This window comes from Hemitrygon akajei, chromosome 7, assembly GCF_048418815.1.
Source record: "Hemitrygon akajei chromosome 7, sHemAka1.3, whole genome shotgun sequence".
NCBI classification, from domain to species: Eukaryota; Metazoa; Chordata; class Chondrichthyes; order Myliobatiformes; family Dasyatidae; genus Hemitrygon; species Hemitrygon akajei.
Window position 1 is genome coordinate 117,570,674 of NC_133130.1, and position 18,217 is coordinate 117,588,890.

Sequence of the window (18,217 nt, forward strand, 5' to 3'; positions counted from 1 at the left end):
GAGCCCCCTCTCAGCACACTAGCTATCTCCTAATAGAGAAGAAAAAACTTAATACAAACTTCCGAACTTATTTAGAACCTCCACCTCTGCTTGCCAAAGCCTGTTGAGCCAAAGCCTGACCACTCTAACACTGTCCCCCTCAAACAATGTCTGCTCTACTTACACATCCTTTCCTTTTACTGACCCTGCACTGACTGCCATTCACCTAGTAAACAGCCAAAAGGTACCCAAGCTCTTTTTAAACCTCACACTGAGTCACCAACAAATGGCCGCTCACACTAATTGTCGCTCTCTGAGTTTCGAAAGTAACACTGTTACAGCAACGAAGCATTTTGATGTTTCTGAATCTATAGTTGAGGAAGTTCAGAAGAGTGAGAGGAAACATTGAAACCTATTAGATATTGAAAAGCCTGAATGTGGAGCAGATGATTCCAGTAGTGGGAGATTCTAGAATCTGAGGGCACAGCCTCAGAATAAAGGGACCTGCCTTTAAAACTGAGATGAAGAGGAATTTCTTCAGCCAGAGAGCAGTGAATCTGTGGAATTTGTTGCTGCAGAAGTCTATGGAGGCCAAGTCATGGGTTTATATAAGACAGAGACAGAAAGGTCTTTGATTGACAAATGGGTTAAGGCTTTCAATGGGAAGGGTACAGAATGAGGCTGAAAACAATATCAGTCACGGTGGAACAGATTCAATAGGCCAACTGGGCTAATTTTTCTCCCGTACCTAAAGGTCTGATGGTCAATTATTAGAATGGTCACTGTGTAATAGAGTTGGTTGATGTCAATAGAATATTGGGTATATTTAAAGCGCAGGTTGATAGATTATTGATTAGTAAGGGTGTCAAAGGTTACAGGGAGGAGGCAGGAGAATGGGAGCGAGAGGGTTAATAATGGAATGGCGGAGCAGATTTGATGGGCTGAATAGCCTAATTCTGCTCCTATGTCTTAAGGTCTTAATATTAGGCTCATTTGGCATAACTGGTCTAAGCAAGGGTGTTTGCTTACCATGAGGTTTTTTTCTGAACAAATTCGTTGAATGTACTAGATTCAACTATTTAATTCTTAGATTAGACTGTTTAATTGCCATTTTCTTTGCTGTTTTATAATAATTAACTGCTCGTATTGAAAGTAGTTTAATAACAGTTTAAGTAGCTATACCAAGTATAATTCTGGTAAGCTCCGGAACTTTCTTTGTTCTGCATTACTTGACTAAGTGCTTTCTCATTGGTAACTTAGTACTGCAGTACTGAATAATAGCTTTCCATTGGTTAAGGTTCCATCCTCAACCTTATCATTCCATTTCCCATCCCAATGTAAAATTAGTTTACACCTTCCCCAACAGTTCTAGCAGACCTGCCTGCAAATATATCGGTCCCCCTTGTGTTCAGGTGTAACCCGTCCTTTTTGTGCGCAACATACCTTCCCCAGAAGAGATCCCAATGATGCAGAAATCTGAAACCCTGCCTCCTGCACCAATTCCTCCGCCACACATTCATCTGCCAAAACATCCTATTCCTACCCTCTCTCAAAGTACATTTATTATCATATACATGGAATGCAACTCTGAAATTCGTTCTCCTGCAAACAGCCACAAAACAATGAAGCACCATGGAACCCAATCAAAGAAAACATCAACAACCCAGCGTACGAGAAGAGCAAATAGTGCAGGCAGCAAAAAGCAGATGAACAACACATAGAATATCAACATCAAACCAGCAACCCAGGAGTACTCGCTTTAGTTCAGTTGAATTTAGTTCTCTTTCCACCTGTCTCCTGCAAACATGCCATTCCCTTTCCTCAGTTCCTTCATCTCTACTGCATCCGTTCCCAGGATGAGGCTTTCCTTTCCAGGACATCAGAGACGTCCACCTTCTTCAAATAATGGGGATTCCCTTCTTCCACCGTTCTCACCTGCATCTCCTTCCTTTCCCACGCATTCGCGCTCACCGCTTCTTTCTGCTGCCTTAACAGGATTAGAGCTCCCTGTGGCCCACCATTTCAATTCCTATCTCCATTCCCCATTCCAACATGTTGGTCCAAGGCCTCCTCTTTGGCCATGATGAGGCTGTTCTCAGGTTGGAGGAGCAACACCTCATATTCCGGCTGGGTAGCCTCCAACCTGATGGCATGAACATTGATTTCTCCAACTTCCAGTAATTTTTCTCCCCTCCCCCTTCCATCATCTTCATTCACCCACCTTGGCCTCTTACCTCGTCTCACCTGCCTATCACCTCCCCCCTTTTCTCCCATGATCTGCTTTCATTTACAAAGAGATCCTTTCTTCTCCTATCACCTCTCCTCCACCATCACCCTCGTCCGTCTGGCTGAACTGGGGTCATCTGCTGTATGAGGTGCTCCCAAAACAGCCTCCTCTACATTGGTGAGACCCGTCATAGATTAAGGGACTGCTTTGTCGAGTACTTTCACTCCATCCCCTAAAAGCAGGATTTCCTGCTGGCCAGCTATTTCAATTCCAATCGCCATTTACCATTCCAACATGTCAGTCCATGGCCTCCTCTTGTGCCTCAATGAGGCTACTCTCTGGTTGGAGGAGCTACACCTCAAATTCTATCTGGGTAGCCTCCAATCTGATGGCATGAACATTGATTTCTTTCACTTCTAGTGATACTTCCCCTCCCACTTCCCTCTTCTACATTTCACTCTGGCCTCCCTCATATCAATTCTCCTCACCTACCTGTCACCTCCTTCTGCTGCTCCTCCTCCTTCCCTTTCTCCTATAGTCCACTCTCCTCTCATTTCAGATGCCTTCCACTTCAGGCCTTTACCTTTTCCACTTACCACCTTCCAGCTTCTCACGTTATCCACCCACCTATCAGCTTCTAGCTTGTACTCCTTCCCCTCCCCCCACCCACCTCCTTACTCTGGATTATTTCCCCTTCCCCTCCAGTCCTGGTGGAGGGTCTTGGCACGAAACATCAACTGTTCATTCATTTCCATAGTTGCTGCTTGACCTGCTGAGTTCCTCCAGCGTTTTGTGTCTGCCGCTCTGGATTTCCAGCATCTGCACAATCCCTTCCTTTCAGAATTATGCAATGAATTGGCATAGACATGGGCATGAATTCAAGAAACAACTGGCGGTGCGTTACTGGACAGAGAAACAATTAAGGGAGAGGGTGAGCTGATGGTTTGGTCGCCAACAAAAAAATGCTTTATTGGATTTATTTTTCAATGAACGAGTAACCAGTGTGAGAAAACTTGGCACTCGTCAGTTTCTCCTCATATTTTGTCAGCATTCTTCACATTGTGGAGGAACAGAGGGACCTTGGGTTCCATAGATCCCTCAAAGTTGTTGTGCAAGTTGACAAGGTGGATAGAAAGGTTGGTCTTCATTAGTCCGGGGACTGAGTTCGAGAGCCAGAACAGCTCCGTAAAACTCCAGTTAGACCAGACTGGAAGTATTGCCTACAGTTCTGGTTCCCTCATTAAGGGAATGATGTGGAAGCTTTGGAGAAGGTGCCGAGGAGATTTACTGGGATGCTGCCTGGATGAGAGGGCATGCCTGATGAAGATAGGTTGAGTGAGCTAGGGCTTCACTCTTTGGAGTGAAGGAGGATGAGAGGTGACTTGATAGAGATGTACAGGATGATAGGAGGCATAGATGGAGTGAATAGCCAGTTACTTTTTATTTTCCCGGGGTGGAAATAGCTATTACAAGGGGCCGTAAATGTATGATGATTGGAAGAAAGTACAATCAGAGATAAATTCTTCACACAGAGAGTGGTGAGTGCATAGAACGCCCTGCCAGGGGTGTTGGTGAAGGCAGACATATTAGGGACATTAAGAAGCTCTTAGATAAACACATGGACAATAGAAAATTGGAGGGCTATGCTGGAGGGGAGGTTTGATTGATCTTAAGAGTAGGTTAAAAGGTCAGCATAACATCATAGGCCGAAGATCCTGTACTGTCTCGTGATGTTCTATGGTTTTATTGATGAAGGGCCATGTTGCATGTCTTCCGTTTGTGCCTTTCACAGCCCCAGGGCCCAGCACAGAAACAAGCTGTCCACATCCATGCCAACTATCTGTCCATTTAACAGCTCCTGCTCATTGGCTTACCATGCCTTGAAAATTCAGCTGCTCCTCCAGGTAGTTCTTTGGGGGTCCACCCGCTTTGAAAGCACACAATGCAACGTTACAGACTGGCTGGACTCTGTACCTCCCACTGTCTCAGCAGAGCAGCCAGTGTACCCCACACACCTGGAATATTCTCTCTTCTTCCCCTCTCCCATTGGGCAGAAGTTGCCAAGGCCTGAAAGCACCTGCCTCAGGCTCGAGGACAGCTTCTGATCCACTGTGATCAGGCACTTGAACGGGCCTCTTGTACGATAAGGTAGACTCTTGGCCTCACAGACAACCTTTCTGTGTTACCCTGCACTTTAATGTTTACCTGCACCGCCCTCACAGAATCCATTATCACTGACACACTGGATGTTGTGAATTTGTTTTGTGACAGCACTACAGTGCAAGACATAACCAAAAAGAGAGCAAAACAGCGAGGTAATGTTCAGGGAACATTTAAAAATCTGATGGCGGAGAGGAAGAAGCTGCTCCCAAAACCTGTATTGTCTGTATTATTCTGCTATGTTATTGCTTTACCTTGTTCTACCACAATGGACTGTGGAAGGATTTGATCTGTGTGAACAGTATGCGATGTAAACTTTTCACTGTATCTCTGTACATGTGGAGAGGATGTTTCCGATGGTGGGAGAGTCTAGGACCAGAGGTCACAGCCCCTGAATAGAAGGACAACCCTTTAGAACAGATGGGGATGAATTTCTTTAGCCACAGGGTGATGAATCTATGGAATTCATTGTCACAGACAGCTCTGGAGGCCAAGTTATTGGGTGTATTTCAAGCAGAAGTTCTTGATTGGTAAGAGCATCAAATGTTATGGGGCGAAGGCAGAAGAATGGGGTTGAGAGGAAAAATAAGTGAGTTATGATCAATATGTAATGGAATAGACCCTATAGGCAGAATGGACTAATTCTGCTCCTATGTCTGCTGGCCTTATGGTGTTTCTCCAAGGAACTGTGGGATTGCTGTCCCAACATCCCGCCAACTGACTTCACATGGGGCATTCTGCAGTTGCTGGAAAGTTTGAGTGCACCTTCTCATTCTGGCTCCTGCCTCTTTCTTTTCCGGTCCTCTTGGGCCAAAATCTCAACCGTTCATTTCTTCTCCATAGACGCTGCCTGACCACAAGGCACAGAAGCAGAATTAGGCAATTCGGCCCATTGAGTCTGCTCCACTATTCCATCATGGCTGATCAATTTCCCTTCTCATCCTCATTCTCCTGCCTTCTCCCTGCAAACTTTGATCTCCTTTCTACTCAAGAGCACCTCAGCGTCTGCTTTAGATATACGCAATGACTTGGCCTTGAAGACACCCATGGCAATGAATTGCACAGATTCACCACCCTGTGGCTAAAGAAATTCCTCCTCATCTCTGTTCTAAAAGGGATGTTCTTGTATTCTGAAGCTGTGTCCTTGGGTCCTAGACTCCCCCACTATAGGAAACTTCCTCTCCACATCCACTCTATCTCCATATGGTAACTTTTTCATTCCCACGATCATTCTTGTGACCCTCCTTTGGACCTGAGATAAAACTGCTCACAAAACTCCAAGTATTCTCTGACCTGCTAAGGTTCTCCAACATTGTGCGTGTGAACCTCACTCAGATTTATGAATTGTTTTACACCTCACAGTTTCTGTGATTACTCTGTGAATGTGCTGGCTTCCTGCATTTGACAAGCCCCAAACGCCACTAAAACTGTAATGATGCTGTTGGAAAGGCAAGATCTTCCTTTATTTTAATGCTTTGCAGGTCACCAACCATCTGTGCAGTGCGGTCCACTGATTGTTACACACCAGAACCCGGAACGGAAGGCCAAAGGTGTTGTTCTAAGGGAGGGAACGATGTTGACCGGTCAGTCATCACTGGGATTCATCGAAGACACTGCCAAACAGCTGAAAAGCACTTCTGGCAGACATGAACTTCAACTCTGATACAAAAATGCTTTATTATGTGCTTTGTTAACAATCTGCACCCTTTGGCTGTATACAGTTAATGACCATGTGTGCGCGATAAGAGAAACCAAACATGACAAGCTTCAAAACCTGATGAAAGGAGACAAATTATCCTGAAAACAATACAATGCAAAGCTGTGCTCTGATACAATAAGTTTGAGTCTAGCAAAACCAATATCCTGCTACTCTTAACCCTGTTCTCTCACTGTGAAATGTAGGGGATGGCAGAAGACCATTAAAGAGGTCAAATGAAAAATGACTGAGTTGGCAATCAAAGGCAGGGGATTGAGGGGATCGAGGCTTGTAAGGATGAATGTTGTCCAAAGCATAGCCTCCAGCTTGCAGTCTGACAGGACAAGTGATTGATCCAGTGAGGCCTATAGTTGGCGACTTGCTGAAGACAAAATATACTGCAGATGCTGGAATCTGGAATAAAGAAACAGAACGCTGGAAAAACTCAGCAGGTCAATCAGCACCTGTAGAAGCAAACAGCGTAAGTCACCATTTTGAGTCGAGATCACCAGGTTCAGGAAGAGTTAGTACCCTCCAAATATCAGGCTTCTTAGCCAACATGGATAACTTCCCTCACCTCAACTCTGAACTGACTCTAAAGCCTACAGACTCATTTCCAAGGCTCTACAACTTATGTTCACAGTATTATTTCTTTACACAATTTGTCTTCTTTTGTACATTGGTTGTTTGTCAATCTTTGTTTATGTATAGTTTTTCATAAATTCTGTTGTATTTCTTGATTTTCCTGTAAATGGCCGCTAGAAAACAAATCTTATGGTACGATATGGTGGTGTACTTTGCTAATGATTTTACTTTGACTTTGTCTTTGATATCCTCCATCAGGAGTCCTGATGTAGGTGTCATCCTGAAACATTGACTAACACCTTTTGTCTTCACAGATGCTGATTGCCATTCTGAGTACTTCCAGCTTTCTGCTGCTATGTCACCACTGGCTGTCCAATCAAGGGCTGCTCCTAGATTTGGGAAAGCTTTGTTTATGTATCAAATCAATGAACCAAAACTCTAGTGTTAACTTCTTGAGCAGAGTAATAGGGATATCAGTTAACAGCTAGGTGTGACCAGAGAACTTCCGAAGTTCAAAGTAAATTTATTATCAAAGTACTATAAAGTTATATCACTATATACTATCCTGACTTCCATCTTCTTGCAGTCATTCTCAGCATGTACAAAGAAACTCAATAGAATCAATGAAAAACCACACACAAGAAAGACGGACAAACCATCAATGTGCAAAAGACTACAAAGTGTGAAAGTACAAATAAGAAAAAAAACTTAATAATAAATAAAGTAATTAACATTAAGAACTTGAGTTGTCAAGTCCTTGAAAGTGAGTCCATAGGTTGTGGAATCAGTTCAATGCTGGAGTGAGCGAAGTTATCTCCACTGGTTCAGGAGCCTGATGGTTGAGAGGTAATAACTGTTCCTGAACCTGGTGGTTTGGGTCCTGAAGCTCCTGTACCTCCTTCTTGATGGTTGGGATCCTTGATGATGGATGCTCTTTGCCTGTGACAGCGCTCCATGTAGATGTTCTCAATGGTGGGGAGGGCTTTACCCGTGATTAAAGGATTGCAAAACCAACCAACAGAGGCCTACTTTACACTACACCACTGCTATTTACAGCTCAAAGCAAATAAAATTCAGCATGTTTATTTAACTAATGAAGATTGCGTATGAACACAGATTGTTTTAACTCACAGAACACTGTTTGAGCCTTTTTTGATAGTTTATTTGCCTAACATTAATCAAAAAATAAAGACTAGGGTTTGTCGGCTAGGTTTCGCTTTCAAATTTTGATATTACTTCAGTGTAAACAAATAAATAAATTATTTACAGTTTTTGGCAAAATTCACTGCTCCCCACAAACATATTTTTAAAGAATGTGCGAAAGAGAAAGAGATAGATAGAGAGGCAGACAGAAAGAATGAGGCAAAATTCATAAATAAATTAAATAGGAAAATATGATACAATCTAAATATTCACATCTTTTCCACCACACCTCCCCCCCCAACCACAAATGCCATTTCTTTTGTCCTCATAAGACATTTGCCCTTTAAGTTGACCTATTGGGACTGTCTTCGTGCAAAATTAGGTGGCAGGGAAAGGAATGTATCAGGAGAGAGAGGGGAGATGGGGAAGGTGACAGGAAGGGGGGGTGATGGGGGTAAATTTAGTTCCTTCAAACCTTTAACTTGACCTACGGATTGGCTGGGATTGTTTTCGTGCAGAATTAGGTGGCGGGGAAAGGGGAGGGAAGAGGGGGAAGGAGTAGGAAGGGGAGTGGTACAGTGGCTTCTTATGAATGCAAGTTTCTTGGTGCACGTTGCTCAACATTGATAGAGCCCGTGAGGTCTGGAACAAAATGACTTTCAAAAACAATATGCAAAAGTAGAATAATTCTCTCACTGCAGATATACTCGGGTTAAGTAGATACATTATTGGTTGTTACCTGATTTTCCCCTATGGCTTTGGTGTTTACTCACCTAGTGGTGATCAGCCGAGGAAGCAATTAGCGCATCAGATGAAGGATTAAACAGTAAAGAGCGGGTGTCTGCTGGACACCGTCACTTGTAATGTTAACACTTGAAAGCTTCTATGCACAGGCAGTGAAATGTGGTAGAAAAATTTATAAACAAAGTGGTTTTAAAAACTTTTTTTTGTAATTCATTCTTGTTTCCCAGAAAATGTCATTTTAAACATTGTTAAATCAGATTCTTGTCTTTAAAATAGAAACAGTCCGCTGTTCAGTTTCCATGCCATAAGAGAACAATCAAGACAGCCTGATATCTTAGCAGTATAAGTGTGTTAAATGATCACTCTGTCTAGGTATAGTCACGCTGTGAGACTTGTTGAGATACAGCCAGCGTCCAGTCGCTGCGGTCTCTGCTGCTGCGTTTGGGCCGGGCCGTCCAGAGAGCCAGTGTGCACAGAGCGAGGGTGGGTCACCACAGTCAACCAAAGGGGCACTGAGGGTGTGAAGGCCAGAGGTTACACTCGGGGAGGGAGAGCGAGGAAAGAGTGGGCGGGAGTCGAGGAGGCCAGACTGATTGAGGCGGCCAGGCTGCGCAGCCTGTTCGAAGTTCCATGATCCGTGCTACAGGCAAGACTTAGTTATCTGTGGAGACAGAACATCAGATTACTTCTACATTGCATTTCCTGTGGCACCGCAGGAGACCATTTGGCCCATCGAGTAAATGCTGGAGCATTCCCTTCAGTCCAATCACCTTAAAATGATGTCCCTTCATATTTGTCATTTCAGGCCTAGGTGAAAGTCTCTGGCTGTCCACTCTCTAATTATACTTTTTATCATCTTAAACACCCTGTACATCTTATCGTACTAGGAAACCAGTCAGTATACTTATAACAGCGGGGTGCAGTTTGTCCTTCAACCTGGCGGTACGTGCTGGGAAAAAGTCTGGCTGACCACTCCATCTCTGCCTCTTACCATCTTGTACACCTCATCTCTCCACCTCCTACGCTTCAAAGAGTAAAACCCTGACTCACTCACCCTATCCTCATAAGACGTGCTCTCTAATCTAGGCAGCGTTCTGGTAAATCTCTAAAGCTTGGACGAGCTTTATCGGGGTCTCTCTTCCCGCCATCACAGACATTCACACTACACGCTGCATCCGCAAAGGAAACAGCATTATGAAGGACCCCACGCACCCCTCATACAAACTCTTCTCCCTCCTGCCATCTGGGAAAAGGCTCCGAAGCATTCGGGCTCTCACGACCAGACTGTGTAACAGTTTCTTCCCCCAAGCCATCAGACTCCTCAATACCCAGAGCCTGGACTGACACCCTACTGCCCTATTGTCCTGTTTATTATTGTAATGCCTGCACTGTTTTGTGCACTTTACGCAGTCCTGGGTAGGTCTGTAGTCTAGTGTAGTTGTTTTTTTTCCCTCTCTGTGTTGTTTTTTACGTAGTTCAGTCTAGTTTTTGTACTGTGTCATGTAACACCATGGTCCTGAAAAACGTTGTCTCATTTTTACTGTGCACTGTACCAGCAGTTATGGTCGAAATGACAATAAAAAGTGACTTGACTTGATGCTTCCTATAATGAGGTGACTAGAACTGAAGACAGGAGCTGAACGCCAGTTTCTTGTGGCGTTTGAGAAGTGAATGCCCGATGGCTGGGAGTTAACTCGGATTAGTCAGTGATGCTACGGAGCATGGATGAAACTAGATGAAAAGCAGCCCCTGGAATGAACCTACGGGCGCACACTCAGGTGGTAATGATGCCAGTGGACAATTCAACGTGCTTCTGGAGAGAGGACTGGTTAAATGGGACCAATCGCTAAGGGGATTCTTGGAATTTCCTATATCTAAGGAATGTATGTATTCTTGGAACATAGGGAGGCCATTCATTCCCAAGATGTGTAGGAGTTGGGATGTTATGTTGAAGCTGTAGAGACATCGGTTAGGCCTAATTTGGAGTATCGTGTGCAGTTCTAGTTACTCAGAGGACCCGAGTTAAAGGGAAAGGTCAAATAGGTTAGGACTTTATTCCCTGGAGCTCAGGAGAATGAATGGAGATTTGATGGAGGTATTCAAAATTATGAGGGGTAAATGCAAGCCGGCTTTCTCCACTGAGGTTGGGTGAGACTAGAGCTAGAAGTTAAGGGTGAAAGGTTAAGGGAACTTCTTCACTCAGAGGGTGGTGAGAGCGTGGAACGAGGTGCCAGTGAAAAAGAAGTTTGAGTAAGTACATGTTGGACAAGGTTCTGCATGGGAGGTTGATCGAGAAGGATTAGTCGCTAGGCAGTCACTTGGCTCTGTCTCCCAGGTCCACCACTCCCTTTACCCTACCTGGCTTAACCTTTATCCACCATCTTGGTCCATCAATTACCACTGGCCCTTGTGTCACCATTCCCTCTGTCTCTATACTGGCCCTCACTAATCTTGGTTCTAATGCAGGGTTTTCACTTGTGAGGCCACTAATTCCTCGCACAGATGCTGCTTGAATCACTGAGTTCTTTAAGAAAGTTGCATGATGCGGTTTCTGTTCTTCAAGAACTGGAATTCTTTAGCTAAATTTACCTTCACAGTCGTACAACATTTCATTCTTTTGAAACATATTTTATTCCATTAGTAGGTGATTTTCGTTTTTGAGTTAGAAAGAGATAATTCCTCTGGGTGATCAGAATGATAATCCATGTATGGAACCAAAAGAGATGGGGGAAATCTTAAATAGATTTTTTGCATCTATGTTTACTCAGGAGAGAGACACAGAGTCTACAGAAGTGAGGCAAAGCAGCATTAATTTCATGGACCTTGTACAGATTACAGAAGGTTCAGTCACTCAGCATTGAAGATGAGTTTGTAAATTGCATTGGACACTGGCTTTGGTGTAGAAGCCAGAGAGTGGTAGTAGATGGCAGCCTCTCTGACTGGAGGCCTGTGACTAGTGGAGTGCCGCAGGGGTAGGTGGTTGGTCCTTTGTTATTTGTCATCTATATCAATGGGCTGGATGACAATGTGGTTGACTGGATCAGCAAATTTGCTGATGACACCAAGACTGGGTGCGTAGTGGACTGCAAGGAAGACTATCAGAGTTTGCATAGGATCTGGACCGGCTGAGAAAATGGGTTGTAAACGGCAGGTGGAATCTAATGCAGACAAGTGAGTGGTGTTATATTTCGGTAGAACCAGCCATGGTAAGTCTTATGCAGCGAACGGTGGGGCACTGAGGAGAGCTGGACTCGAAAGGGGTCTGGGAATACAGGTCCATAATTCATTGAAAGCTTTTGGCATATTGGCCTTCATAAATCAATGCATTGAGTATAGCAAATAGGATATTGTGTTGAAGTTGTATAAGACATTGGTGAGGCCTAATTTGGAGTTTTATGTGCAATTTTGGTCAGCTACCTACAGGAAAGATGTTAATAAGGTTGAAAGTGTACAGAGAAAATTTACAAGGATGTTGCCAGGTCCGGAGGACCCGAGTTACAAAAAGATTGAGAAGTTTAAGGTGACCATGAGGGTGGTGAGAGTGTGGAGTGAGCTGCCAGCACAAGTGGTGCACGCCAGCTCGATTTCAATGTTTAAGAGAAACTTGGATAGGTACTTGGAGGGCTTTGGTCCCGGTGTAAGTCAACGGGAGTAGGCAGTTTAAATAGTTTGGCATGGACCAGATGGGCTGAATGGCCTGCTGTACTCCTTTATGATGGATGTGAGTGGTATGGAGGGCTATGGTCCAGGTGAGTGTCAATGGAACTAGGCAGATTAATAGATGGGCTGACGGGCCTGTTTCTGTGCTGCAAGTCTATATTTGGCCAAGGTATTTAATTCAACTTTTCAGCTTTCATGAGCTTGTAAATGTGCTTATTAAATGTGACAAATATTCCTGCCTCCACTTCCCTTCCCCACCACAAGCCTTTCAACAGTGAGTTCTGGAACCCTGAATAGATTCCACAACTTTGGTTTAAGAATCAGGTAGTTTTAACTACCAGGATGGACAGTGATCATGAGAGAGGGCCAGGTTTGACACTGTCTGAATAGTGAGAGCATTGCAGCCACTCAAGGGTCACTGAATCGCAGGTTCCGCGAAACGTCGTTCACACGGGCAGGCTGGCTGCAGTGGGCTTACCTCTACACTCATATTTGAGATCAGAGAAGTAAACGGCTTCTTGGGAGAAGACAAAGAGCCCTAGTCGTCCACCGGCTAACGTCTTATCGTAGATGGGACCGGAGTCAGACATTATTTGTTTACCTTCATAGACCACCACCCTGTGGAAGAAGAGACACTCTTTACTGTTGCTACATACTTATATATCATATACAAAAGTTCATTCAATCACTATAAAATCAGATAATTGCAAGCAATGCAGTCAGGCTTTTTCCACTGAGGCTGGTTGAGATTAAAACTATAAATCATAGGTTAAAGGGAAACATGAGGGGGAACTTCTTCACTCAGAGGGTTGTGAGATTGTGGAATGAGCTGTCAGTGGAAATGGTGGATGCAGGTCTGATTACAACTTTTAAGGGAAATTTGGATAGGTACATGGATGGGAGGGGCGTGCAAGGCAGTGGTCCAGGTACAGGTCGATGGGACTCAGCTGAATAATAGCTCAGTATGGACTAGATGGGTTGAATGGCCTGTTTTGTTTCCTCCCACAGTCCAAAGACATACCCATTGACAGGTTAGTTGTAAATTAACCCATGATTAGGCTGGGATTAAATTGGGAGTTTGCTGGTCGAAACAGCTTGAAGGCCCAGCAGGGCCTATTCTGTGCTGCATTTCAAGAAAAATAAATATATTCCTGGTTCCACATTTGACTCAAATAATACATGAAATAACATAAAAATATGCGTCTGCCTCAGAGTGCTATTACCCCTGGCAGTATGTTCCACACATCCATCACTCTGACATCTCTCCTATATTTTCCTCCAATCACCTTAAAGTGATGACCTTGCCATTTCTGCCCTGGGAAAAAGTCTCTGGCTATTCACACAATTTATGCCTCTTATCATCTTACACACCTCTGCGAATTCATCTCTCACCCTCCTTTGTTCCAAAGAGAAAAGCCGTAGCTCATTCAAACTATCGCATACAACATCCATTCGAATCCAGGCAGCAGCCCTAGAAACTCCCCTTTGCCCCGTCTCAAGCTTCCAATGCTTCCTGTAGTGAGGTGACAGAACTGAACACATTAGCCCAAGGGTGATCCCACCGGAGTCTTACAGAGCTGCAATGTCACCTCTCGGCTCTTCACCTCAACCCCTTGACTAACAAAGTTAAACACACTGTACACCTCATACCATAAACTCAACGAAATCCTAATCTCCCAGCCTGGACTTTATTTGCCTGCCTGCAATGCACTCTGCCTGTAACTGTCACACTCTATTCTGCATTCTGCTTTCTATACTAATCATGCATTTGAATGATCTGCTTGGATGGTGCACAGACCAAAATCTTCTCACTGTAACTCATTGTGTGGCAATAGCCAACCAGTTCCAATTCCAGGTCAGCCCAGACATAACGGTGGAGCAGGGGTGTGAGAACCACTCCTTGTGTTTGTATGAGCGAGAACAGGCCTTAACGGTGGAGCAGGGGTGTGAGAACCGCTCCTTGTGTTTGTATGAGCGAGAACAGTTCTTAACGGTGGAGCAGGGGTGTGAGAACCGCTCCTTGTGTTTGTATGAGCGGGAACAGGCCTTAACGGTGGAGCAGGGGTGTGAGAACCGCTCCTTGTGTTTGTATGAGCGAGAACAGGCCTTAACACTGGAGCAGGGGTGTGAGAACCGCTCCTTGTGTTTGTATGAGCGAGAACAGGTCTTAACGGTGGAGCAGGGGTGTGAGAACCGCTCCTTGTGTTTGTATGAGCGAGAACAGGCCTTAACGGTGGAGCAGGGGTGTGAGAACCGCTCCTTGTGTTTGTATGAGCGGGAACAGGCCTTAACACTGGAGCAGGGGTGTGAGAACCGGTCCTTGTGTTTGTATGAGCGAGAACAGGCCTTAACGGTGGAGCAGAGGTGTGAGAACCGCTCCTTGTGTTTGTATGAGCGAGAACAGGCCTTAACGGTGGAGCGGGGGTGTGAGAACCGCTCCTTGTGTTTGTATGAGCGAGAACAGGTCTTAACGGTGGAGCAGAGGTGTGAGAACCGCTCCTTGTGTTTGTATGAGTGAGAACAGGCCTTAATGGTGGAGCAGGGGTGTGAGAACCGCTCCTTGTGTTTGTATGAGCGAGAACAGGCCTTAACGGTGGAGCAAGGGTGTGAGAACCGCTCCTTGTGTTTGTATGAGCGAGAACAGGCCTTAACGGTGGAGCAGGGGTGTGAGAACGGCTCCTTGTGTTTGTATGAGCGGGAACAGGCCTTAATGGTGGAGCAGAGGTGTGAGAACCACTCCTTGTGTTTGTATGAGCGAGAACAGGCCTTAACGGTGGAGCAGGGGTGTGAGAACCGCTCCTTGTGTTTGTATGAGTGGGAACAGGCCTTAACGGTGGAGCAGAGGTGTGAGAACCACTCCTTGTGTTTGTATGAGCGAGAACAGGTCTTAACACTGGAGCAGGGGTGTGAGAACCGCTCCTTGTGTTTGTATGAGCGAGAACAGGCCTTAACACTGGAGCAGGGGTGTGAGAACCACTCCTTGTGTTTGTATGAGCGAGAACAGGCCTTAACGGTGGAGCAGGGGTGTGAGAACCGCTCCTTGTGTTTGTATGAGCGGGAACAGGCCTTGACTGGCCTGAGCTATTCCCAGACTGGAAAGGTCCTTAGTCCCCACCCTGTTTGCACCCCACACAGCTGGTTGATTCCACCGCCCCGCACCCCCAAATGAGCAGCTGGAAAGCTGGTGGATGGCCGGGGAGCTCACCCAGCGCCATGGCCAGTTACCTGATGAAGCCTGTTTTGGGCCGGTGAATCAGGTGCCATCTGTACGCGGTGTAATCCTTCCAGCCAATGTTCTTGGGGTCATGCCACAGAGTTCGGACCTAAAATGCAAATAGGTCTACATTCATTCTGGGGAGTCCACAGGGTGCACGTTAGCAACAAGAAAGTTTACATATAAAAGAGCCCTGGAAGATGCCTTTCCTCTACTATTTTGTCTCTGTTTATTGAACCAAGGATCTTGTAACCCAGAACTCTCTCCTTTACTGCTCTAGGGCAGACAGAATGAGTTTAACTGGGCCAAATGAGAAATGTTGAACTTTAGATCAAATGTACGATGGCAAGACCCTTCACTGGGATGATGTACAGAGAGATCTTGGGACCCTGCTCCTGAGCTCCACAGGTCAATAGGGCAGTGAACAGGCATATGACATGTTTGTCTTTATGAGTTGAGGAACTGAGCTCAGGGGTGAGGATGTTATGTTTGCAGCCTGATAAAACTCGAGCCAGGCCACTTCTGGAGTATTGTAATTGGTTCCAGTTGCCCCAGCAATAGGAAGAATGACAAGGTTCTGGAGAGGATGCGGCAGAGGTGGCGGGGTGGAGATTTGTCTCTACCAATGGAGGTGTAGGGTGCTCCTTCCCTCCGCTAGCCTGCTCAGCAAGGTGCAGCACCTGCTTAGCCCCCCAATCAGGGTGACATGAAGTTATGGGAGCAGAATGTATGAGCAGTTGGTGCTTATCACAAGTCCTGGTTGTGCGACCACTGACGCCAGGCAGACAATCTCTGAAGAGTATTGATAATGCATAATGCTTTCATGGGCTTATATGAAACTACAAAAATGGTCGCAGTGCCGTGACTTCCGGTTTCTCCTTGAACTTACTTCCTTCTTCCGGGTTCATGAGTTCACTTTTTTTTCAAACTTATGTGTTAACTGTAATAAATATTGTCAATATGGATAGGACTATTAACTTTGTTTCTTGGAATACTAATGGTTTAAATCATCCGATCAAACGGAAAAAAACATTCAAGGTATTCCATAGAATGAATGCTAATGTTATTTTTGTACAAGAGACTCATATAAGGAAGGTGGATAGTCAACGGTTGTTTAGGTTTTGGAAGGGCCAACAGTATCACTCAAATTCGCAAGCCAAAGTAAGAGGTGTTTCCATTTTTATAGATTCATCAACTTCTTTTATACATCATGAAACAATTTCAGATCTGTAAGGTAGATTTTTGCTTATTACTGGTCTGCTTTTTAATCAAAAAGTTGTTTTAGTTAATGTTTATGCTCCAAATACTGATTGTCCTGAATTTTTTAAATGTTTATTTACATCCTTTCCTAATTTGAATCAATATAGATTGATAATGGGTGGGGATTTTAATTGTTGTCTAAACCCTTTGATGGATAGATCCAAGCCCACCCAAACTCTTCCGAATAAATCGGCTTCTCTCATTAACTCTTTTATGATTGATTCAGCTATTTGTGAAATTTGGCGTTTTTTACACCCTAATGACAAAGAGTTTTCATACTTTTCCCATGTTTACCATAATTACTCAAGAATTGATTACTTTTTCATTGATCACCATTTACTTACAGATGTTATGGATTGTAAATATGACTCTATTACCATATCTGATCATGCACCTTTGAAGTTATCTATTAAGATGACGGATTCATATATTAATACTAAAGGTTGGAGGTTTAATCCTGTTTTATTGCAGGATTCTGACTTTGTCAACTTTAGTAACCAGCAAATTGATTTGTTTTTCTCAACAAATTCTACAGCAGAGATCTCTAGTGGAACTTTGTGGGATACTTTTAAGGCATATATTCATGGACAGATTATTTCATATTCTGCTGGAGTTAGGAAATGAACTAATTCTAAAATATTAACGCTAGTTGATAAAATCAAAGCAATTGACAAGATTTATTCAATGACCCCTAGCAAAGAACTTTATAAAGAAAGAATGGAACTTCAAATGGAGCATAGCTTACTATTATCCTCCTCGATTGAAAGTCAGTTAATTAAATCAAAAGCCCAATTCTATACATATGGAGATAAGTCTGGTAAATTACTAGCTAACCAATTGAAAATTGCTTCGGATAAATGACAGATTACTAGGATTCGTAAACAAGATGGTACTTTGACGATTGATCACAAAGAGATAAATAAAGCCTTTCAAGATTTTTATAATTCCTTATATCAATCAGAATGTACTAAGGACTCTTCTATAATAAATGAATTTTTAAGGAAATTGAATATTCCAAAAGTAACTGTTGAGGATAGTGTATTTTTGGATACACCTATTACTGAGTCTGAAATAGAAAAAGCTATTTTTTCAATGAATTCAGGTAAAGCTTCTGGTCCAGATGGTTTTTCTACAGAATTTTTAAAATCTTTTTCTTCCATACTTTCTCCTTGGCTTTGTAAAATTTTTAAAGATGCATTAAGTATTGGCAAACTACCACAATCTTTTTATGAAGCTTCTATTTCTTTAATTCTTAAAAAAGATAAAGACCCTACTGAATGCGCATCCTATCGGCCTATATCCTTGTTGAATACGGATTTTAAGATTTTCAGTAAAATTTTGGCTATTAGACTAGAAAATATATTACCTCGAATTATTTCTGAAGATCAGACTGGATTTATTAAAAATCGCTATTCATCTTTTAACATTAGAAAATTAATTAATATTATTTATACCTCTTCATCTAAAATACCAGAATGTGTCATTTCTTTAGATGCCGAAAAAGCATTTGATAGAGTCGAATGGCCATATTTATTTAATACAATGCAAC

General features: G+C 43.7%; 1 protein-coding gene across 3 annotated transcripts in view; it reads right to left on the reverse strand.

Moving 5' to 3' along the window:
* Positions 1-6,024: 6,024 nt before the first annotated feature.
* Positions 6,025-18,217, reverse strand: part of LOC140730862 (thrombospondin-2-like) — a 219,461-nt gene continuing 207,268 nt past the window's right edge. For all 3 annotated transcript variants that reach the window (XM_073051832.1, XM_073051833.1, XM_073051835.1), the window contains exons 20-22: positions 15,420-15,517; positions 12,673-12,812; positions 6,025-9,195 (exon numbers count right to left, since the gene is read on the reverse strand). In XM_073051832.1, coding sequence (XP_072907933.1) covers positions 9,188-9,195; positions 12,673-12,812; positions 15,420-15,517 — 246 coding nt within the window. In that variant the 3' untranslated portion in view covers positions 6,025-9,187. The remainder of the gene's footprint in view (positions 9,196-12,672; positions 12,813-15,419; positions 15,518-18,217) is intronic.